The sequence below is a fragment of the Salminus brasiliensis genome, chromosome 2 (genome assembly GCF_030463535.1).
Source record: "Salminus brasiliensis chromosome 2, fSalBra1.hap2, whole genome shotgun sequence".
In the NCBI taxonomy this organism is placed as follows: domain Eukaryota; kingdom Metazoa; phylum Chordata; class Actinopteri; order Characiformes; family Bryconidae; genus Salminus; species Salminus brasiliensis.
In genome coordinates, this window is record NC_132879.1 from 44,192,601 (window position 1) to 44,217,746 (window position 25,146).

The 25,146-nt window shown below is 40.1% G+C and overlaps 1 protein-coding gene across 1 annotated transcript; it reads left to right on the plus strand.

The window, feature by feature from the left end:
* Positions 1-204: 204 nt before the first annotated feature.
* dcn (decorin) lies at positions 205-23,715 on the plus strand. The gene is made up of 8 exons (XM_072672884.1): positions 205-363; positions 9,097-9,319; positions 16,371-16,483; positions 18,337-18,550; positions 19,699-19,812; positions 20,236-20,329; positions 20,928-21,066; positions 22,212-23,715. Exons 2-8 carry the CDS (start codon positions 9,109-9,111, stop codon positions 22,410-22,412), a joined length of 1,086 nt encoding a protein of 361 aa, XP_072528985.1. The 5' UTR covers positions 205-363; positions 9,097-9,108; the 3' UTR covers positions 22,413-23,715.
* The last annotated feature ends 1,431 nt before the right edge of the window (positions 23,716-25,146 follow it).

The window sequence follows — 25,146 nt, forward strand, 5'->3', positions numbered from 1 at the left end:
TCCTCTTTCAGCTGCTTTTGGAACACTGCATGCAAAGGGGAAGTTCTCCACCAATTATCTCATTGGAGAAGGATTCAAACTCACAAACCAACCCCTCCCCCGCTCTCTCTCTCTCTTCCTCTCTCCTCTCTCTCTCTCTCTCTCTCTCTCTCTCTCTCTCTCTCTCTCTCTCTCTCTCTCTCTCTGGCTGCTCCTCTCTCGTCCCCTCCTCCCTTGCTAGAGCACACCTGCCTGCTGTTGGCTGCAAGTGTCCACACAGTGATCGGCTTTTGGCCTGCCGCGGCGCAGCTCCACTCCCATCACTCTGTCTGGATTTGTGGCTGAACGTCCTCTTCTCTCCACTTTCTGCAAAAAACAGCACAGGTAAGGGCCGCTTCATACTTACCCCCACAATAAAAAACCACCCTTCTCTGTAGCACCTAGCTGACTTGGAGGTAAGGGTTTTGACAGCTTGAGACATAGACCAGCAGTTTGACAGAAGGGCTCCTCACTCTGTAGATTTGTGGTTAAGGGTTAAATATCCCTTGGAAAGTTTGAGAAGTTTGGTTTTTGAAGGGATTTGGAATACTTTGAGAAGATTAGCTATTTGCTTTGAACTGTTTCAGCTGTGAGAGCTGATGCTGGCTTTCTCATGGTTGCATCAGAGATAAGCACAATGATCTGCATGATGTACCTTAGTTTTGGATAGCACTGGATTGAAATATATAGCATAAGCAGAAGGACTGTATGTTTGCATGTACTGTATTTTATTCTTTTTTTGTGTCTCTCTCAGTGTGTGTGTGTGTGTGTGTGTGTGTGTGTGTGTAAGCTTATAAGGGGGTGTGGTGCAGCTGGGACCAGCTGATGCTGCTCTTGTGTGTCTGTGTGCATGTGTGTGTGAGAGCCTGCGTGTTCACTGAATGCATAGTTTTTAACTTTCAGCCCTTGATGTTCACCTCTTTGGTTCGAACCAGAGCATGCAGCACAGCTACTTACTTACTCTACACACAGTCTTCTACTACTTCACAGTCACAGTGCACTATGGATTATTACTGTGGGCAGTGTTTATGTCCAGTACCTATCATCTTGCCTTACAGTGTGTGTGTGAACTCCTTGCAGAGGAAGTAATGTGTGGGACATAAGAGACTCTCTAAAGTTGGGAAAGTGCTTCAACCTTTTCTTTTATCCCCCTCCTGCTCCCCATAATCTGCCTCCAGTGAAAACACTATTAACTTCAATGTACTTTCTCTTCTGGTCCTTTTATCCCAGGTTTTTCCTCATGTGGTCAAGCTGACCTTTAACCCCTTTACCTTCATGGGCCCATCAGTCCACCATTCCATCCCTTACTCAGATAGCTTAACTTACAATTGTTTTTCCATGTGGTGAGTGAATTGTAATCCTTTGCATGAGGATGTGGGCATACAAAATAGCTTGTTGATATTAAGGAGCACACTATGTTGTGTTTTAGTGGAACAATTGTGATGTTCATGTGGGTCATAGCTCATTTTCATAATTCATTTTACATAGCCAGTTCCCTCTTTTTTTGGTAACTCTAACTTTAAGTGCTGATATATGTAAATGAGTTCTGCTCTGATGGTTTGCCCTGTGTTATGCCTCATTCATGAAGCAGCCTGGTTGAAATACTCCTTATAACTTCACCTTGGGTGGGCGGGGCTAGACTTTTGTTGTCTTTTTTTGTGACATCACAATTTATGGCAGTTTAGTCTTAGCAGTTTAGCAGCAGTTTTGCTTGTATGGGCGTGGTCTTCAGAATAAATTAAGTTTCCCAGACAGGGATTATGCTTAGTCCTGGACTGTACAACAGTTGTATGAAGATAAGGATTCTCCACTAGAAGGAGAATTGTCCTGGACTTGGCACAATCCCAGTTTGGGAAGCTGACTATTAAGGCATTTCGGAGTTAAACGTATACAGCCCATAGAATAAGAGGAAACTCTTAAAAGACTATTTCTCAGTAGAAAATGGGTAAAAGGTATTTAATTTAGTAAAGTTAACTATATCAAACATTACATGTGCTGTGACTGCCACTTCTTTCTTAGTCTTGTTTGTTTATTTTCCATTAAACACTCCAATTTCCCATGGCACCACTTTGCCTTCAGCCACACATGCTTGAAAATGCATGCAGATGGTGAAAAGAGGGGGAAGGAAAGAGAAAAAGAGAGAGAGAGATGAGTACCTGGCACCCACATCTCATTAATCCCTTAATGATACTGCTTCCTTCCGACCATAGGCAGATATGACTTTCCAGCACTTCCCAGCAAAGCCGCCACAAAATTCCCAACTAACTCAAAACACAAACGAAGGGTAAGCCCGAGAGAGGGCAGGAGGGAGGGTTGGGGGCTAGGCAATTCCACGCTGGCTTTGGGCTTTACTCTATTTCCCAATTTCGCATGATCTGTCCTGTGAAACAAAAAATTGGGAAATGCTGTTAAACACCACCACTGGGAACATTCTCTGTGTTGACTCTGCTTCCAATGAACGCTAGCAGATTTCAGGGCCCTGTTATTCTTCTCCTGCTGCAGATCATGTTACTGGCCCATGCCACGAATATTATTCTCAAGCCAGATCTCTACATCTGGCCTGTAACTTTCAGAGGTGAAAGTCACTGAAAGAGTAGCCACGCTGGACACTGGCTAGTGTCCTACTTTTTTTTTTCTTTCTTTCCCTTAGAATTACTGGAATAACTGAAATTTCCTTTGCTAGACAGAAGCCAATGTAGTTCTGTTTATTACATTGGGTTGAACGAAAAAATGCTTAATATAAAGGTCAGATGAACAGTAGAGGGTGGGAGAGAAAGAGAAAAAGGACTGTGGGCTACACCAAAAAGTTGGATCTAGCTCTTTGGAGGCTGAATATTGCAGTGGTTAATGGCGTCAACCTTACTGTCTTTTTTCTCTCATGAAATGGTTTTGATGTGGCTTAACAGTTCACATGCCACCCATTAAATTGACCCTAAAACACCCTGAATGCTTTCTCTATTAAACTGGTCACTGAGTGCCAGAAGAGCATTTTGTGGCCATATTGGTGTGGATTCCAAGAGACAACCAATATAAGGGAATTACCCACAGCTCTGTGAGAAAAGGTCTTAATTGTATCTTGACTGTTGTTTTGACTTTGGGTTAGTGGTCTGGAAATGCTCTGACCACTGGACTGCAGAATAATCCAAGAGTCTCATTTTTTTATTAAAGCAATAGTTAAAATACTAACCAGGAGCATATGAACTGGGGTTATCGGGGGGATATATTAAAGATATATCTAGTTTGAATAAATATTTATAACAGGGTAAAATACATTGTGCATGGTTTCACATGTGCACTTGGAAATTATTAATATGGTAATGGGTACTGTGTTCCCTGTTTGAAGTAGTTGAGAAAGTTCTCACAACTAGACAATGTAAAATGTCCTAATTATCATTAGCTAGTCCTTTCATAAGTCACTCATCAGTATTTGTGTGTTTTGAGTTTGGCATTTACTGAGTCTTGAGTTTAATAGCAATGGTTGAAAGCTAACAAGGTTTAGGTTTAGCTAGCTAGACTAGTCTCATTGGCTTTTTGGCAGTTCTGGGCAATGTCAGCACTTACAAGTAGCTGTAGCCCTATGCTCCTCACATTGACTTGTACATCAGTCTTTCTGGTTTGTTTAGATGCATAAGGGGTAAATTAGAGTAAAAGTATATCTCATGTGTCACAGAAATGTAACAAAAAAAAACAGATTTTTGAAGATAATTTATGCAGGTAAGGGAGAAATCATTGCAGATCAGCACATGGTAGGAAATCAGTTCAGAATGGATGGTGATTGGAGGGGAAACGTGGAGTGTTTTGTGGGTGTTGATTGCTTTAAAAGGGGCACACATGTTCTAAATGTCCCGTAGCTTTATAAATACCTTCACTGATTCATTACTGACAGCCCCTCTGGAGACGGACCCCTGAGAATGCTTGGATGGATATGGGTAATTGGAAGTGGGGAATGCATAGATTGAGAATGGCTTATTTCCTACACAACATATTTCAGCATGCATCTCCAAAAATGCGGAGTAAAAGTGTGTTACTGTTGGAGAACTCTCAAAACTGAACATGAACCTCATTGTCAATCTGTTAAAGCTACAGGGACGACAGCAATTGTTAGATCTAGAAGTTTTAAGGCTGTTAGTATGGTTCCAGTTGGACAGAGCTTAAACAAAATGCGTTCAATTGAAAAGCCAAGGGAGAATCTCAGTGACCACAAACAGGGATGCTGGTTAATCAGTGGTATCATCAATCTTACAGTAAAGTGACCTGAATTACTGTTCAGAGATTGCATTAGAGTAGGGTTATACTCATCAGTTAGCAATTTAAAGTAAAAAGCCATGCTGAACTCTTTAAAAATGTGGTACTTGAATCAGTGCTATAGAAGAACCAGTTTTGGGTCTCTTGCCATTGAAAGAATCTTTATAGTATAGTGGTTAATCAGTGGTATCATGCACAGAACCCTTTCTTAAGTCTAGTATTAAGAATTTCTTAATTAAGAAGTTCCTTAAGACAGGCCTCTGAATAACTACAGTACTTCAACCACTATACTCTAGAACTTTTTCATTACCTGTTTCTCCTTTAAGATTACATGTTATTTCCTTCCACCTCTCTCCTGTAATCAGCCTGCATAAAAACCTTCAGGGTGGTGGGTGATGTGGTGAGGTGAGGGCAGATGCTATATCCCTGAAGTAGACCTATCAATCACGATGACAGGGAACCCTATATAAATATTGTACTTTTCATTCCAGCAGACTGGAAGATGAAATTAGCCCTTCTTTCCCTCAGGAGGCATATAAAACCCTATCACAGCTCTAATTACTGTGTAACTTCAGCACAATAACAAACTAATTACATAGCATTTGATGTTAACAATATATGCAGAACTTGTATTATAATTGCAAACACTATGTAGTCCTGCACGCTTAAGAAGGAAGGTGCCTGAGGAGTTCTTTGGAGTGCTATCATAGTGAAGACCACTTTTGATTCCCTAAAGAAGGTTTTGGAAATGGATGTTTTTCAATTTTTCAATCTAATCTGATCTGCTGCATCTGTAGAGTCACAGACCAAAAAAAATTATGTTTTGTTGTGGACGTACAGAGCAGACCACCCACTAAATCAAAACACACTGTCCATTAGCTTGTATTATGAGTGTGTTTTGAGGAACTGGATAGAGATTAGATCAAAACACTGCAGTAAAGAATTATCCATCTTCAAGGCTCAAGGTTTCGTGAACCAAAGAAGCACAATGAGCAACAACACCCCCTTCCCTGTGGCCCTGTGGGTTAGATTTCCCAGCTGGACAAGCACACACTCTACACCAATAAGAATCCTTGGGACTCCTAACACTACATTTGCCTAAAATAAAATGTAAGTTGGTCTGGACAAGAGCTTCAACTAAATGTCATAAATATGGTTCTCATAAATATGGTAGTTGAAATAACATGTTTCTCTGAAGGTCATTCTATGTTTCTTGCTAGTTTTTTGAGAATGTGGAAATCAAGCAATGCTGGCAATCCATCCTTTTACCCCTTTTTTTTACCTGAGGAGACAACTCAGACCTGTGTCTGACTGACTCTATGGTCATTAAAAATGCATTGCCAGAGGATGAAAAAAGAGGAAAAGAGGGAAAGTGAGGGCAAGCTGTTTGTTTAAAGAGTCGCACAGCCCCTTTTCTCACTTATTGTAGGTCTGAGGGGTAGGGGTGAAGCTTTTGGCCAATTTTCTTTACAAGGCCAGGCACGTTTTCAAGGCTGGAAAAAGCCAGCAGCGCGGCTTTGTTGGCTTAAACACACATGTGGCCTTGATTCGATCAGTCTGTCTCCAGGGTCCACAGGAGTGAAGTGCTTTCCATTAGGGTTGAGGAGCTGTAATGATCTCAGAGGATTTGCTAGTTAACACAGCATTCTGATTCTGAAACGGAATACAGACCTAATTAGTTCCTACTAAGATGGTAATCCATTTGTCCAGTAGAGGAAAAGAGTAATAATTTGGTATTGACAGGAAAATTGGGTGTCGGCTCCACCATATAAGGTCCACTGATGATATTTAGAGCGGCTCTTTGTTTTTGTTTATGTTTTCATATACTATATGTGCCAGAGATCACGAGAAATGTCGTTAGAGCTAAATTAATCATTGGTAGCCAACCCAGAAGTTCTCAAAGACTACTTGACACCACATGATCAATCTGCTTATTGCTTTCTGACATCTTTGATTAGCTTAATTAAATGAGCTGGAGGTCAAACCTGCAGGAAGGTAGGTCTCCAGCAGTAGGGTTTGTGACATTGATTGCCTTCCATAAATAACTATTATCATTTATTTAAATAACTTATTTATAAAAGAGATGGCAAAGTTTGAAGCAGTTAAATGTAAAATTTCAAAAAATGGTTTTATGGAACTAAAAATGGTTCTTCTGTAGTATTGCTCAAAAAACCCTTGTGGATATGTCTGGGCGAGGCTTTTCTGAAGTTGGTGAATTGTCTGCTATAAAATCCCTAAAAGAAACAAAAATAAAGACCATCAGAGCTATGCAGGCTGTAAGGTTTAAGGGAAGGGCAAGGTAACTGATCTTTGGGGGAATGAAAGCTTTTAGCAACACATGGAGTATCCAGTATCCATTCCAGTACCACTCTTAGCACCTAGCTAGCAGTTGATAAATCAGTGAATTTCCTTCTATTTTAAGCCACGCTGACTATGCCTGCTCAGACCAACCCAGTCACAACATGCCTGTACCAATACCATGTTGTATTTTTGTGTCAACAATGACAAGGCAACATGAAATCCAGATTTCTTAGTTTTCTTCAGGGTCTCCACCTACTTGCATTGCCAGACTGTGGCTTCATTTCAGTGGCAATACACCCTGCAAGCACAATCATTCCTAAAGACTCGTGGGTGGGGAGGTGGTGGTCAAAAAGCCATGGCAGGAATCCATTAATTTGGGAAGGATGCAAAGGTAAAGCAGTGCTTGAGGCTGAAAACTCTTGTCTCGACCTGTTTGGTGATGGGGAGACCACTTGTAGAACTCCAGGTGCATAGGCTAAGTGGATCTCTATGAGTTCTGTCAGTTGACTGAGCATTTGAGGCATTTCTAAAAGGGATGGGCACCAGCTTTTAATATATATATAAGGATTTCCTACCTGCAGTGCCTTGGATAGAATAATCAAGTGCTGGTTTTTCAAATAATCAATACATTTGTCATCTTTGCAACATTTTCACCATATTGATTAATGACATCTCTGCTTCCAACATGTATCCCTGTAATAAATAGAAAATGTGGAGAGTTGTAGGAACCAAGGGTAACAGGTCACATTGTTGGAGTCTGTCCTGCTGTTTCCATTTGTCATTTTGTATGTGCCTAAAGCCAGCAGGAGTTTGGAACTTGATACATGTGGGACTTTGATTAACCTCGTTCTCTTGGAGGGGAAACAGAGGTTCTCGGTTTCATCCAACTGATTAAGTCAGTGTTTTGGAGCCATGCTGGACGAAAACATATGTTTTGGATCAATGACCTGAGATCAAGGATTGGCCCTGTGCTGTTATTTCTATAATACTTCTTAGGGTGACTATATGCACTTTCAACTTTAGTTGAATGAAATCTTACATGAAACTAAAGGTCAGTTGGGTTGGGTAATGTATATATTCTCCTGTCTTTTTGACAGATTGCAAAAATAAATTGAACAGGAAATGATGTCTTGGAATTTAGCTGCCGGTAATCAGTTGGATTAATTTACAAGTGAGCTAAGACAAGGCACTTTTTTGCCTTGCTGGCCTGCTGTTTCCTGATTTACTACATAGGCCGTTATATATGAATATACTGTGAGTGCAACAGTACAGAAAAGTAATTGCATCATTGCTCTAGCTTGTTGATGAGGTTGTCAGGTTTAAACTCCAGTGCTTCCCAGAGGTCAACATCCAAGAGTTTTGGTGGCTATACTGTAATTACACTGCAGAGGGAGAGAGAGAGAGAGAGAGATAGAATGTAAAGCGAAACTGTTTAAACCTGACATGACCCTGAATTTTACTTACCCAGCAATTTTCCTTTCATTCAAATGGCTCCAGCCCTGCCCAAGACTTTGTCTGTGTGTGCATGTGTGTATGTCTCAAAGTGTGTGTGTCTGAGTGAGGAGGAGGCCTGTACTTGACTGACATGCCAGTTTTATTCTCCTTGACTAAAGGTAGAATGAATTGAGACAGGAGCTGGACTTCACCAAGGTCAAATGCCTTAATCCTGGCCACTGTACTCCTAGGGGTGTTTATTAAAGAGTGATCAGTTGTAGTTGTAGGAATTTCCAAGCCCAGCTCTAATCTTCCAGATCTAACACACCTGACACAACTAATGAACTTCTTCAGGAGCGTCTGACTGCTGGATTCAATTAGTGCTGAAGCTAAACTCTGCAGGCTGCTTTCCTGGGGCAGGTTTTAACACCTTCTTACATTCTTTCATAGATATTTATTACTGATAGGGTATAATTGGGTTTTTTGGCACTATTTGGAGTTTGACACTATTTGTTGGTATTAAGCCAATATTCCAATGTTATTCCAATATTATTAATATTCCATATTTGAACCCTTAGAAATCACAGAAATTGCGTTCGTGAGTAGATAAGGAGAGATTTTGTTATGATCGTTGATACTGAATATAAATCCAATTAACTGTGGCCAAAGCATATGATCTATCTTGAATCTTCAGGTTTTTATTTTTTATTTTTTACAGTTTTTCACTTTTTGACATAATGTGAATGTGGCAGTTGTTCTTTATATTGTGTCACAATTTAATAACGAACGAACCAATAGAAATGTTCCAAAATTAGAATAAAATTACTTGGAATACATTCACTTTCATGGAGAGATAAGAAGGCCTTTTCTCATGGAAAGTTGCCATTTGGAGACACAAGTTTTTTGCATGACAGCGGCAATATGTAAAGCATGGTAGCTTTGCACATTCAGTGCTCTCCAAAAAAGCGAAAGCCCTGAACCCTGTCTCTGCTCCCTAAATTCCTCGCATTCACCTAAGCCTGCTGACTTATCCACTCTATGGCTGCTGCCATGAAAACACCTCAACTGCTGACCTTTGCTGTCTCCTTTGCCCTCCAGGTCACTGACATCATGAGGCTGGCCTGTCTCACCCTGCTCCTGGTGTCCGTCTGCTGGGCCCTACCCTTCCGCCAGTCTGGCTTCCTGGACTTCATGATGGAGGACGAAACTGGTTCAGCTGATCTTCCGGATCTGGGCGAACCCAAATTAGAGGAACCTGCTGGGCCAGTTTGCCCCTTTAGATGCCAGTGCCATCTACGCGTGGTTCAGTGTTCTGATCTTGGTAAGCTCCTTCAACCACAAAATGTTTATTTTACAGTTTAGCAAAAAATAGGACTCTGAGCAGAAGCTCCTTCTAGTGAACATTTAAATATATAGAAAATCCCTGCGTTGTTCTGTGCCCAACTCTCCACATGAATAAAAGCTATTACATCTTGGCAGTACACACGTGTTTTCACTGATTTAACACACACACACACACATATATATATATATATATATATATATATATATATATATATATATATATATATATATACACTATTTGTCCCAATGTTTGTGGACACCCCTTCTTCTATAGAATGCATTCGGTGACTTTAAATTGCACCCATTGCTGACACAGATCTGCAAATACCAATGCAGATAAACATAAACCTATTGTCACCATGCCTAAAATCAGGTGTGGGCTAAAGGGGCATTAAAATGTTCAGCAATGAATATGTGTCCTCTGAAATATTGGTGCTCCTTCCAATACTTTTTTAGGATGAGGTGGGATGATGATAATACAACATCCTGACCACACTGTCGCTGAATACAATCAAATTCTCACTGTGCTACAAAATCCCTTCCCTGTACAGTAGAGACAATTATTCCAACAAAATCAGATGAAACTCTGAAACTCTTTTTCCAGAAGAAATAGTGAATAAACAGGTGTCCCAATACATTTGTCCAAATATATATATATATATATATATATATATATATATATATATATATATATATATATATATATACACACATTAATAAGGTTTGATAAGGTCATATGGTTTAAGGTCATACTTTTTTACATGATCAGCTTCTCTTTATCCCTCAGAATTAAAAATGCTGTTTTCGTTACTGTGCAGACTGATATATCTAAAAGACCTCTGTTTTGATTGGCTGCCGTGGGTTGTGCCCTGTATTCTAATAACAGTGCAGGCTGAAATTGACCCCTTCATGCCATCTTTAACATGACTAGATGGGTTAAACTGCTGTAGGCTAAATAGGCAGACGTATGATGCGTTGATTTTTGTGACAATATAGTATAGGGATTTCCGTGATGGGCCTTTAACCATGAATAATATATATATATATTTTTTAATTAATCCATTGATCCCAGATGCTTTTCAGTAAACTAATATACTGTGAAGGTCCATAACAGTACGCTGCGTCATAGCTTTGATAGGGTTTATGTTACAGGCCTGAGAAAGCCATGGCATTTCGCTGGTTATGAGTTTGAAGTTCGAAGTACCTTAGCAGTCAGATGCGGAGGTGTCATGACTAAAGACTTTCTCCTGCTTGATCTGCCCATCGTCAAGTTGTCGCTTTAATAACGAGCCTGTCTGTAAACCACTGTAAATGGTCTCGCATGCTGTGAACCACACTTCACATCCGTTCACAACCAAGCACTGGCCGCAGGACGGCAGCCTCCTTTTCCTAATTACTTCCACAGACTTGTGTGTGTGTGCGCGCACGTCTGTCTGTCTGCCTGTCTTGTCTGTTTTTCTGTCTGGATCTTCAGGGTCTGTTTTTTGCTGCAGACGTGGCTCATCCTCAGGGTCGAAGAGTTTTTTTTTTTTACTGAACAGTTCCATCATGAACTGCACAGTGCTTTGTTTCCATGTAATTACGAAGATTAACTTCTGAGATTTGTTTAATTGTTCGGGACTTTTCCCGTTTGTTTTCACTGGGTTTTAGCTGTGAGGTCTCAATGTGTTTGTGTTCTACTAAAAGAGACACATTAACTCCTCTACCAAGATCCTCTGCTGTCTTTTTAGAAGGTCTTTAGTGCTTCTGATCATCATTCCTGAGGTTTTTGCTCAAGCTGTGCTTAGGTCTGTGTATTGTGCATTGTGTATTGTGGATGGAAATGCAGCTTTGAAGTCCCATGACGTGATGTTTTAGGGGTGAGTTACATGTAAACTGATTGTTATGTAGGAATGTTAATGAAACAGGTCAACTGTGAGAGGACAATTCCAGATCCCGTATGAATGATAACCAATCTGGAAGCGGGCTGATTCCATTACCAGTCCTCTTTGAGGTATAGTGAAAAATCATGCATATGGAAATCTGAAATCTGAAGTTATACTCAACCCTTCCGTTCTGAGGCCGTTAAATGATTACAGATGTTCAGATGGACAGATGTTGAAGAAGGGCAGGTTCCATTATTTCATAAAGTAACACTGCATTCCCCAGTGGAAAAAGAGAGAAAGAGAGAGCCTGCAGCACTCATCTGTTCTACAGACCCTTTGGCAGGGCTTGGAAGGAGGGGAGGAAAGAGAGCAAAGAAAAGGAACAGAGGAGGGGAAGGGAGGGGGAGAGGAGATTGGATAAGCAGAGGAGGGGAGCTGACGGGCCTGTTCTCCATCTAAACACACCCATTTTTGCAGTGAAAAATGAGTCTCGTTTACACAGCTCCACAGCGGTGTGGAAAACAGTACTGAAAACAGCAGGGGTCCAAGCACTGCTGTTTGTATATGAAGCTTATTTGCTGAGGAAATGTATGGGATCCCTGTCGTTTGTGTGTGTGTGTGTGTGTTTTTGTTGGTGTTGCTTAAGCAACAAACTGGTTGGATAAACTGGAAGGAGAAACACATTTCCATAGGGTTACTAAAGTTAACTAAAGTAAATGTTTAGGGTTGAAACCACCCCACTCCTACACTCACCAAGCTATTATATTAGGAAGACACCTACTCGTTCATGCTGTTATCTATTTAGCCAATGGAATGGCACTAGTGCAATGCATGAAATCATGGAGATATGGGCCAACAGCTTCAGGTAATGTTAAGATCAACCATTAGATAACAATGTGACCTTTAAAGTGTAGGCTTGTTATTTCAAAAAGGGTTAAAGCTCAACAGTCTCAGAATTTACTATCAGAGTTAACTCAGAATGGCGTCATTAAGAAAATTCATCTAGTGAGCGGCAGTTCTGCAGATGGAGATGCCTTGTTGATGAGAGAGGTCAACAGAGAATATCCAGACTGGTTGGAGCTGACAGAAAGGCTACGGTAATTCAGATAAACGCTCTACAAAGTTGTGGTTCTATCAGCCAAGAACAGAAAGCTGAGGCTGCAGTGGGCACAGGGCCGTCAAAACTACACAGACTGAAAAAACGTAGCCTGATCTGATAAACTGGCACCTTTTGGGTCATTTGTACCAGTTGATCACTGCTTAAGTGCATATTTGAGTATTTCTGCTGACCATGTTTGTCCCTTCATGACCACAGTTTATCCACAGACTAAAGTTACTTTTAGTGAGATAATGCACCTTGTCTGATTCATGAACATGATGATGTTCCTCAGTGGCCTTCCCAATTACCGGACCAAAATCTCACTGAATCTCTTTGAAATGTTGTGAAATTGGAAAACATGCACCTGAAAGATCTGAAGGAATTGCATGACACAATCATGTCAACATGGACCACAACCTCAAAGCCCTACCCAGAAGGATGCCCTACCCAGAATGAGGCCCTATCCAGTAATATTGTAGTCTTCTTAATAAATTGTATGTAGTGTTAGTAAAGCAAAAAGCAAATGTTTTTTAAGAAATCTTTTTATATATCGTTTTAAATTCAGTACTACATGAATTACCCTATCTCACTAAGATTGTATGTGCATGTCTATGTGTGTGTGGTAATGCTAGATGTCCTGTAAAACACACAGGCCAGTGTCCAGGCTATAAAACTCTCAGGCCGGTGGCCAGGCTGTAAAACACTTTCTTTTGCTGGTTTGGGGAGCAAAAAGGGGTGACCATAGTTAAAAAAACAGACAAGAAAAAGGAAAATGATTAAACAGCAGAGCAGCTGGACTTCTTTGCTTATCCCCCTCTTACCCTACATTTGACTTATGCCTCAAAAACGTGTTTTATTTTTTTATATGACAAATTTATATGAAATTACAAAACATTATTTCCGTGTTATTTCAGACCTTCATTGCACTCAGTTGATCGTGTGCGATGAGTTTGATCAACATTTCAGAATTGTTTACTGAAGATGGCTGGGCAGGCTTTCTCTCCAGCCCTATTGTGTTGATATAAACTTTGTATTATCTTCAGTAAATCGTGATACGCAGCAAATGCGATCAACATTTCAGAACTGTTTACCTAGAATGGCCAGACAGGCTCTCGCTGCCTCTCTGCTGTGTTATGATGTTGATAAAAACTTTGTATGATCTTCAGTAAATTGTAAAATGCTAATCCATGCAGAGTAAATAGACCATACTTGACCTATATTCATGGCAGTGGTCTGCGCTGAGAGACAAGAGCTCAAAGACTAAACAGAGTAGGCCAAATGGAACATATGCGAGGCATCTTTCATGGACATTGGCTCGTTGAGTGTCTGAGCCCTTCATATTGTGGCCAGCTTTCTGCTGTTATATCATACACTCTGAGAGACAACTCCTCAGACTGTTTATATACCTCCACATAGTGACAGAAAGAGAGAGAGAGATGTTGGGAGAAAAGCTTTTAGGCTCAGTGTTAGGACCTAAACACCTGATGATTTATGTCAAGAATGCTGACATGAATCACTCTTACTCGTCCATCTTTGAATTACATTGTTTGTATACTCTGTGGTATCCTTTAACCCAAGCTATTCAGCAAACAGTACAGTTCACCTCTTTCTTCAAGCAGAACTCTGTGCATACTGACCTCAGAGGCTAGGTATGTGGTGAGGGATTGCCTCTTTAGCCCTTACACCAGATTCCCAGGCCCACTGAAACACACTAATCCAAGAAAATTTGTTTTAAGACCTTTGTCAAGTTTCTAGAATCTGCAATGCACTGCAAGGCCCCCTCATTATGTAAAAAGGCCTTGTTCCAAAATGTATAACCTGGCTAAAAGAAAGTAGCAGTGAAAGTAGCAGTAGCTTACCATGTGCCCTCTGGAATAATCCCTCCTTCTAAACTTTGCCCCAGAAAGACCTTTATATGAAAGAGGGGTTTAAATGGGTTGACACCAATGACATAAAGTTGAGAACCAAGTATTCTTTATATCTTTCCAGCCTTTTTAATTGTTATTTATTTTTTCTAAGCAATGTATTTAATAGATGCTTTACTCATATGTAATGTATGATTTGTTTACATAAAGCCATAAAGAATGTGAAATATTAACTATTTTGTATACCTATATTCTAGTATGTTATATAGAGATTCTTGAAACTTCAAAAAAGGTCTTTATACTTTATACGTACATAAAATAATATTCTCTTAGGCTTTCACTGAAAGGTTCTTTAGGGAATAAAAAGTACATTGTCTATGTCATTCTGCAAAGAATCCTTTTTGCTACCTCTATTTCAGAAGAGTTCAGAAGAGTCAAATATCTTTTTAGATAACAACCAAGAACGTATTAATATGTGACATGTGTGAGAGTATTAAATATAATTTGTGTGACCCATTTCTTAAACATTTACATTTACATTAAAGGCATTTAGCAGATGCTCTTATCCAGAGTGACTTACAAAAGTGCTTTGCTATCTACCCAAGTAAAAACCTCAGCTAGTTTGAATAGACTAATAATTCAAAGATACCTCTAAGCTTAGACATTACTTAACACAAGTCAGTAAGGTGACCACTCTGCTATTCACCCAAGTATTCTCAGAAGAAGTGGGTCTTCAGTCTGTGTTTGAAGACAGCGAGCGTCTCTGCTGTTCGGACACCAAGGGGAAGTTTGTTCCACCACTTTGGTGCCAGGACAGAAAAAAGCCTGGACGCTTGTCTTCCGTGGATTTTGAGGGATGGCAGGTCGAGCCGAGCCGTACTTGAAGCTTTTGACCATTGCCATCAAGTACGGAGGGGCTGGTCCATTCTTGGCTTTGTGGGCCAGCGTCAAGGTTTGTGAAAGTTCTTAAAGGTTCTTAATTGGGACATTTAGGTCTACACCAGGGCTGGACAATTCCTGTACAGTTTTGTGATTTTTCTGCTCAAGCCAAAAGAGTTCCAAACAAGATTCTTTGACTAACTAACTAAGAACAGTTTCTCTATAGAGATCTATATTTCTCTAATAGAGAAGAACCATTTCACCTGACCATTTAAACATTCCAATGGATCTTTTATGGGAATTTCATGGTTGTATCCAGGGGTGCTGGCAAGGATTTTGGGCCCCATGAAAATATATTACACTGGGCCCCACAACTGTAGCAATTCTGCCAAAATACTCAATACATTTTTTAGAGCCCCTGTCAGTCACAGGCCCTTAGAATCATCACACCTTTCCCTCCCCGATTGTATCTATAAAACCATTGCCCATTGAAATACCCTCATAAAACCCACTGATACAAGTCATACAAGTACATTTTGATTATTGACTTTACTATATAACTACATAATGGGTCTTTATTGTGATTATACAATACAACGAATCTCTGTTCTTCACATTTCTTGGCTTAGAAAACTGGGGTCAGACCACAATCCTGTGAGCAATAATATAGTGCTCTAACCACTGAGCCACCACTGTATATAAGGGTTCTCATATATTAATACTGAGGCATATTTTTTCATAGGTTACTTCGGATTTTGCCATCTAGAATATCCTAAAGTCGTCCAGCTGAGGTTTAAAAATCCTTTGCAGCTTTTTCTTCGAGTGGTCAAAAAGGCTGGACTCCACCTCAGGGCTGTCATTACTTTTTGGCTATGGAGTTGATGGAGAGCAGCCGACTCGATCTGTGGCCAATCAGCGCTTTAATGTGGGAAATTCTGGAAACACTCTGGAATCCTCCAAAAACTCACTTTCCCATCAGCCCAAGCTCTCAACTGAACAGAGAAACCTCTGTCTACCAGAAAAGTCCTACTGTAAACAATCAAGTTCCTTCCATCGTGATCACTCACTTCATGGGACAGTTTAACTAGCTGACACATTCAGTGGATGAGCAAGGTTTATTTTATCAGCTCTTGGATGAAAGTAACACTTCAGTGTGGCCTTAAGAAGGGAAGCCATCTTAAGGCAGGTTCCATTTCCTACACTCTACAGCTCTCGTTTTTCCTTCTAATGGCTGAAGTACTGTATGTTTACGAATATCTAGATGTACTTCACTTTATCACGTTCAGTTATTCTGACAGATTTTGCTTTTATCTTCCTTAGGGATGAAGACTGTTCCAGAGGCCATCCCAGCAGACGCCACTCTGTTGGACCTGCAGAACAACAAGATTAGCGAGATCAGAGAGAATGACTTTAAAGGCCTTAAAGGGCTTCATGTAAGCTATCTCTCTCTCTCTCTCTCTCTCTCTCTCTCTCTCCTTATATCTTATTCTGAGTCGTTGCTTTCATTTTCTAAATTGGATGGTCAGAACAAGAATCCTGTCCAACACAGAGGGCTAACACGTAAGGCTTGCCTTATTTGACCTGATGAGAGTGATCAAAAGGAAGGGTGTTCAAAATTAGCTGCACTCCCAGAAAAAGGTACCAACTGTTTCTGGGGCGGTACCTTATATGTCACTTGGGTGGGACTCTTAAAGGTACATCTTCAGTAGCTTTACTTAGGGTACATAGCCATACCTAATCCCTTAGTAATGTACATTTAGGATACACTATTGTACCTCAAAGCAGTATTGTGCGAGAATTGGCATTTCTTGCTCTAGTGGTCCCTCTACAGGTGGGAAGTGAAAATTGGCTTTGAGTCACCACTAAAGGACATGTTTTTCATATGCATTTCTGGACAAGCTGAGGGATGCTGAACCGTCGTTGTAGGTGAAAGAAACATGTGGACTGATGCAGTTAAGTGACATTAAAGAATTAAAAAATTAAACCTGACTTAGGTTACGTAGCATTACTCCTGACCGCTTCACCGAAGTTACATAGTGCAGTGAGCAGCATGCCGAGCCCAGGGTAGAGGCACGGTAGAGGCACTATTCTCCCTATGTGAGAGACAGGGGAGCCTCAACCTGATTTTATAAGATATGTTATAAGATGTAAATGCTACATACTGTTTTGGCTTTAAAGACCATGTTGAGGGTGCATATATACCGTTTCTACCCATGTTCTCAGCACCTTTTATTCTGACATGGAGTGTGTGCACTTTATTATGTGCTCTTAAAAAGCAAATATAGGGAAAAATACCACCGTCCAAAAAATGTTCCTGTTGTTTGGAAACTGGATCCTTAAACACTTTTATCAGCCACAAAAAATGTCAACTAATCCGTTCCAAAAAAATACTTTTAAGAGGGAGTGATTTGCTCCACTGGCGTGTTCCTAAAGGAAGCAGATCAGACAGTGTGTCTGCAGTTTTGCATGGAGACAGGGCACGCTTCCCAAACAACATTAAAATTTTAATGTTTAAAAAGGATAATGGCCAACCAGGTTTTCAAAAACATGAAGAGTGTTGCACAACAGTAGTGCTACAGTAATCTACGTGTTGCTACAAATGCTCGACCGAGGCTTTCTATTGTGATTTAAAACTTTACCTCCCAAATCTCTCCCTTCGCTCTCCACATGGTTCCACATGGCTCAGACCTAACGTATGCCTGCAGTCCCAGGTGCAGGGAGGGGAAACTATCCACTTTTGGAAATCAGCCCTCTGTCTGTACGCTAATAGTGCTTTCTGAAGCACAATAAATACAGACTGCTGTCACAGACCCAGTGCTGTTTCTACAGTACATTGCTTGCCCTTTAAGAAATAACACATTCACAGAATTTCTGCCTGTCTGGATACGTGTCAGCCGAAGTGGGTGGAGGGAGAAATCGTTCATAGTATGTTTTGGAATAGGCTAGCAGCTTCAATCTGCTGGACTCCAGTGGGATTTGAATTTGATTTGAAGAAAAACTTCAATCTACAATGGCTCTGTTTGCCATATCTAATTAGCTTTATGAACTAAGCTCTATAAATGATAATTTTCTGTTCTGAAGTGCTATTAGTTACTGCCATTGGAAAAGACATTGCTGTTAAGTATCTGCCCTTTGTGTTTTTCTGCATAAAGAACAGTCAACAGTTTAACTAAAAGCGCACACTTGCAGTACTCACAGGTCTATTTGACAGCTTGTTTTTCTTTATTTCCCATCTTTCTCATTGAAACCTGATATGTATGCTTTTATCTTATGTGTGCTCCTCCAGGCTCTCATTTTGGTAAACAACAAGATCACCATCATTCACGCTAAGGCCTTTGCTCCCCTGGTCAACCTCCAGAGGCTTTACCTTTCCAAGAACATGCTGAAGGAAATTCCTGCTAACATGCCTAAGAGCCTCCAGGAACTGCGCATCCATGAGAATCAGATCAGCAAGATCAAGAAGGCCTCATTTGCTGGCATGGGGCATGTCATTGTAATGGGTAAGCAGGGTTAAGTCAAGATCTAGGCAAAGTCTAGTTCTTCTTCTCTAGAGGATCACCAGCAGACAGGGTTCAGTATCTTCTTAATGTCTAAAGTCTGTTTGATGTTATCTTACATATATCCTTTATTGTCTTCTGAATGGCCTCTTCTGAAACGACACTTAAACTAAAAGACACATATATGGTAGCATTTGTGATTATTTATATCAGCTGCTGAGAATCATGATGGAAACTATGGGTACTGCATGAACATTCTCACACAAAATATATATTTGGGTATCTATCTATTAATGCTTGGTTTAAGTGTTGATTGTTGGTACAGTTATGATATGACTAGAAAAATCCAAATAAAATGTCTGAACTTACATCTAAACCTAAACTTAATCACCTTAATCTAAACCTATTTCTAAACTGAACACTGAAGCCTTAAGCTGACTGTAACTCTAATCATTTTGTATAAACTCCATAACGGAGAAAATACTGGAATAAAATACAAATTGAAGAATGGAAATTAAGGATTTTCCACCCCTGCTAAGTTGTCTGATACAGTAATGATATTTGCTTGTACATTTTTAAGCTCCAGTTCTAAAACTATGTGAATCACATGGAGCCTTGTGAAAATGACACAGAAACAAAACCCAAACAGAGATTTGATAAAGCTGCATAAGCTTTGGTTTAAGGTTCTACTTTGCCCCATAATTATTGCAGACGGGCCCATTCGTATCTCTGTACCCAAGAATGTGTTAGTGCCTGCGCATGTTTGTGTGTGTTCTCCAGCATACATTCTTACAGAGTTCAGAGTTTTCCACTTCAGCACTGTGCATTTCTAGCCTTCATTCATATGTATTAACCCCTCAGAAACCTTACTTTCCATTTGGACTTGTTCAGCCACGTGTGAAATGCCCATTCCAGCAATGCAAAAATGTCATGGCCCTTGGCTTGGAACACGTCAACCTGTCCCACAGCTTAGGTCTTTATTCTGTGTTGAAAATAAAATATAGTGGAGAATTTTACATTCTGATGCAGTTACACACATGAATAATGAGGTAGGTCACCTGTAAAATGCTTAGGCATCAATCTACTAACCATGTTATCACACATGAATAGTGAGTAAAGTCTTATATAAACAAAAACTGTTCGCGTTTCAGAGCTTGGTTCCAATCCACTGACCAGTTCGGGGGTGGACGGAGGGGCTTTTTCAGATCTTAAGAGGGTGTCCTACATCCGCATCGCTGACACCAACATTACCGCCATCCCCAAAGGTAAACAGCGTAAACACACTGCCTCAATTTTTATTTTTGCATCGTTTATAACCAACACCTGACATGTATCTTTTTTAAGACTGCTATAAAGCCAATGTTAATGAACACCCAAACGCGTTTAAAGAACGCTAGAAACCAATTCTGCTACGCCAACTAATTCCCCTAAAGATTAGGAGGAAAGGGAGGGCCACCCTACCCAGTCATACCCTACCCCTACTCCCAGTCATGGATGGCTGTGGTATCACCAGGGATCCAACTCACAATTTCCAATTTAAGCATAATCTCCTTCATATTAAATTTTGGCACCATGTTGTAAATATAGTAAAATTATAGTTTAACAGTATTATAGCTTAATTCCTAATAATACAGTCAGTGCACTGTTTTTTTCTTTCTTTTCTTTACTCCTGTTATGAATACTTCCAGGCCTGCCCAGCTCTCTGTCAGAGCTTCATCTGGATGGTAACAAAATCACCAAGATCACCTCTGACAGCCTGAAAGGCCTCAAGAACCTTGCCAAGTAAGAACTTGCCTTTGCCATGGATCACTTCAGCCACAAAGAACACAGTCATGCTCACACACAGCTAATCAGCAACATGTCCACATCCAGCTTTTTTTTCCATTGGACAGAGTTGTCACAGTGTATCGGTCAGAGCAAATGACATATCTAATTTAATTATGTGATAATTGTGAGGTTCATATGATGGAGATTAGGTTCAGGGGGGTCTCGCCACGAAGCTAGAAAAATCCCATGAAATTCAAATTACAATTCAGCAGGGTTTCATGGGTTTATTTTGGAAAATGAGGAAAAGGCAGAAAACCGTGTTACTCCCATTTTCCATCTGCACTGCCCAGTTCCACTGGCCAAATCTATGTATTTTAGAAAGTTCATGTAACTCTCCAATGTATCCATTCTGTTATACTTTTGTTCTCTGTTTCGGTGCTGTGTTGTGCAGCTTTTCCCTTGATTGACTACATGAAGGGGCTAAATGGTTGAGCAATGACATCGCTGTGTCCTACTTAGCAGAACAAAGCAATCATTTGGTTTACAATACAGACAATTGCTTTATTACAAATGTTTATTTGTGTGCGTATGTGTCTTATGTGTGTCTGTGTAGGCTGGGCTTGAGCCACAATGAGATCAGTGTTGTGGAGAATGGTTCTTTGGCCAATGTTCCTCACTTGAGGGAGCTCCACCTGGACAACAACGTTCTCACCAGTGTGCCCGCTGGCCTGCCTGAGCACAAGTACATCCAGGTGAGCTGTCAAACCAAAACACACCTAATCCCCCTCCAATGCACACAAACAACCTTTATTAAACATCCCCTCTAGTGTTGTGTAGTGTAGTGAATGTCCCGTTTGATGTGTGGAAAATGGGTTGCAAAGAAGGTGTTAATGATTGGCAAAAGCAGTGATTGCATTTCAGCCCTAGTGTAAAGGAAATAGCTGCATTTACAAGCGTAACAAAGCATACAGTTATAAGGGTCTACCAGCAGTGGCAGTAATCACAGTCTACAGGAAATTCTCATCAGAATTGTGGTCGAAAGACAAAACTGATGGACAGGGTGGGTTTCACGACTGCATGAAAATCGTTTCGCTTCCACGCAAGAATTGCTTCTAGAAGACAACGCAGGTCCTTCACAGCCAGTGTCTCAAAAAACACTCCATACAGAGCTGCATACCATGAACATATGAAGCAGAGTGCCATGAAAGAGGCCTTGCTCACTTCTGCTCAAGAATTATGAAAATCTTTATGATATTTTTGCCACTGCTGGTAGACCCATATGACCGCATGCTAGGCTGCACCAGCAAATCTAGCTACTTCCTTCACACTAAGGCGTTTGGCTCAGCCAAATGTGACTACTCCTTTTTGCCAATCATTAACATCTTTGTTTGTGACCTATTTTTCACACATCAAATGAGACATTCACTGCACTGTAGCAGCTCTTCTTAATCTATAAATCCCGTTGCAAGCATCCTCATGCAACACCTTCTGCAGGAGCCTAAAGTTGATACCACTTTAAACACACAAGGTGGCTAATTTTTTGTTGGGGGGCTTAATTCAATGTAAAATGTGGTATATACAAAGGTTACAGCTCATTTAATGTTTAATTTTTACAATATTTTAAATAGATTTTAATTTTAGAATTAGAATTTTAAATGCAAATAAAGAAGAATCTGACTTTAAACATCCATGGTTATAAACTGCCACACTGTTAAAACATCTAAGGGGCAAAATGTTATCGTAGCCCACCAGTCTGATGAAAAAGGTTCTCCACAAAATAGATTATTTGAAATTAATAAATGGAATGAGTGAAACTCCACTGATTTGAGGTATTTCTCACACCAAACATGCATAAGTTGTACCTTTAACCACTACTGCTCTCTTTCACTAATACCAGGTGATCTATCTCCACGCCAACAAGATAGCTGCTGTTGGAACAGAGGATTTCTGCCCCCCGAGCTACAACACGAAGAAGGCGATGTATTCTGGCATCAGTCTGTTCAGCAACCCCGTGCCTTACTGGGAGGTGCAACCAATCACCTTCCGCTGTGTCTTTGACCGCTCCGCCATTCAGCTGGGCAACTACAGGAAGAAGTAGAGCATCCAATCAGAGTGCCTGATCACTGTTCTTGTCCCACCCCTTTGCCAACAGCACATCGAGTGTGTAACTCAATTCGAATGTCATAACTCGGCTGACTCAAAACGTGTTCTGTGTACACTTGCAAGATGATGAAACAGAAAAGCCTGCTCCATTCAGTAATGCAGTAATTCAGTAATTCAGTAAATGTCCTGAAATTTATCGACAGTACTGGGCAGTAATCTCAAGTAATCTGCAACAAATGGTCAATTAACTTTGCATGTCGTCAAACACACATTGTTTTTCCCTATGCATCCACACAGTGCTACTGGAATTTTAGTAAGTGGAGGAGAATAATCAAATGATATTAGAAGAGTTATTATTATTTTTGAAAAAAAAAAAAAAAAGCCATGACCACTTTATAACCAAGTGCACATAAACATAAGTAGCCCTTTGACTCAGCAGAACGTGATTAATTGAGGATATTTTATATACATATATATACATGAAAAGAAGATCCATTCCTGGCCTTATTGGATCTTCAGGGACTTAAGCCATTTCCTAAACTGAACTCAGATGACTAGTTCAGCCTGCTGAGCGGGCAGTGAAGGGTCAACTCGTGCCAGAGTGCCATGAACAAAAGTTGGTTTCCTAGGTGTACTCAACTATTATTAGCTGTGTAGCAGTAGATGCTCACAGCGTCCTGCTCAAAATGTTGTCGTAATGCTCACGTTTGTTCCATTTTCTCTTCACATAGCAGCAATTTGAATTAGGGAAACCTCCCTTAGCTTCAGATGGGTTTTCTTTTCTTTCATTTTTTGGTTCATTTTATCTCATTTGTTTTCTTACATCATTCTAAACTCCACTGCCATGTAACATAGGATAGAAAATGCAGCCAAGGTGAACATAGCTCTTCAAGAACATAGAATAAACTATATTGTCTTTTTATTGGAAGAAATTCCCAAAGACCTATACTTTGCTTGCTTTTTCTAAAGGGTGGTGTGTTGAGTGCCATGCCATTTGAGTGTGTATGTCTTTATTTTTGGAAAGTCTTTTTCTTCTTCTTCTTCTTCTTCCTCTTTTTTGTCCTTAGTCTGAAGAGGAGTGGACGGAGCACGTGGCCGAACATATCCCACTCTGTCATGTTAGTGATTGTCTCATGTATAGAAGCTGTACATAAATGCTGTATAAAAACCCTCCCTCTCCTTGCTTAAAGCACAAGCACTTACAGTAGTAGTTCAGACCTTAATATATCAGCAATAAAGGTGACCTCTTTCTCGAGAAGGGGCTCATGATCGAAACCAAATAAAGAGTCAAATCTGAAGGCGTACACTCTGTGGGGGCTTCCACCACACACACTCATTCAGACACACATTTCTGGCTCATTTCTTTGGGTTTGGTGTGGTGGTAAGTCCAGGGAATGTGCCATGTGGGTTACTGGTAGTATCACAAATGGACAGAAGACCTGTTAGGAGAACTGAGGACATCTTGGAGCATGAAGATGTATCTGGTAATATGGCAATATGACAATTTCATCAGAGACACCTTCTATATGGAAGCGCTCTGTTGCTGTACAGTCACCCGCAGTCACTCTCTTAGCCATCAATCAGTGAAAAGGGCCTGACATAGGACCACCTTGAGCAGGTACTATTTGAATGGTGTACCACTCTCTGCTCAGCAGAACCGCCAACATAGTAGTGGGGCAAGGGTGTTACAGTTTTAACAATCCTTGAACACTGGAAATACAGCTTATTTGGCTGTAATTGTTTGGGCACATACATTATTTAGCTGAACATTAAAAGGAACCCTGGATAAAAATAAAAATAAAACACACACACACATATATATATATATATATATATATATATATATATATATATATATATATATATATATATATTTTTTATTATTTATTTATTTTATTTTTTACTAGCATTAAAAAAAATTCACATATTCACATATTTACCCTTCAAAAGGGGCCTTTTAAGGTTCCACTTAAGGTTTAAGGGTTCCACTGTCTTTACGAGTTTTAGAAACCTTTTATAGTACTATACAGAACCCTTTTTGCTTACAGTTTAGTAGGCAAACATTTTTTGTTGCTGCATAAAATGCTTACTCTTTTAATCTTGCACTCCCTCTCTTCTTCTTCTCTCTCTCTCTCTCTCTCTCTCTCTCTCTCTCTCTCTCTCTCTCTCTCTCTCATTCCTCTGAGTTAGGAACAGCAATCTAAAAATCTCTTTTAACCTAAATATATCCTTCAGCCTGTCTTGCTACAGCTAGAGCAGAACGTTAACCAAGATAAACACTTTATTTTCTGTAGGATTGAGTCCAGGGCAACCAAATGACATCATTCCAGTGTCCTAGTAGTGGGACGGTGCCTATTTGTAATTTTTTAAATGATGAACATAACATTAAACATTGTATTGTACAACATTTTAAGCTATACAAGTCTTAACAGTCTTAAGAGTTACCCTTAAACCCAATATAAAGCATTACCATCAACAATAAGAATATGCCACACATTAGAGTATTGAACAATATCTTCCTAAGAATTGTGTAAAAAAATAGGTTCCCGAGAAAGGTTCTCACAAAACATCTGATGCATGATGCGTTTTTAAAACGCAAAATTGTTCACAGCTCTGCTTTTATAAAGATGAATCCCATTATCCTCATAAATTACGCAAATGTCGAATAAGAAAGCACTGCTGAATGTCAGAATCTTTGTGAAAACAGCAAATGAGGAATGAGGTACATT

Bases quoted from the DNA above. Each gene is read 5' to 3' on its own strand.
- dcn (XM_072672884.1), top strand. From the start codon at position 9,109: ATGAGGCTGGCCTGTCTCACCCTGCTCCTGGTGTCCGTCTGCTGGGCC. The intron at 9,320-16,370 runs GTAAGCTCCTTC...TATCTTCCTTAG, and splicing joins GGTTCAGTGTTCTGATCTTG to GGATGAAGACTGTTCCAGAG. The intron at 21,067-22,211 runs GTGAGCTGTCAA...CACTAATACCAG, and splicing joins CTGAGCACAAGTACATCCAG to GTGATCTATCTCCACGCCAA.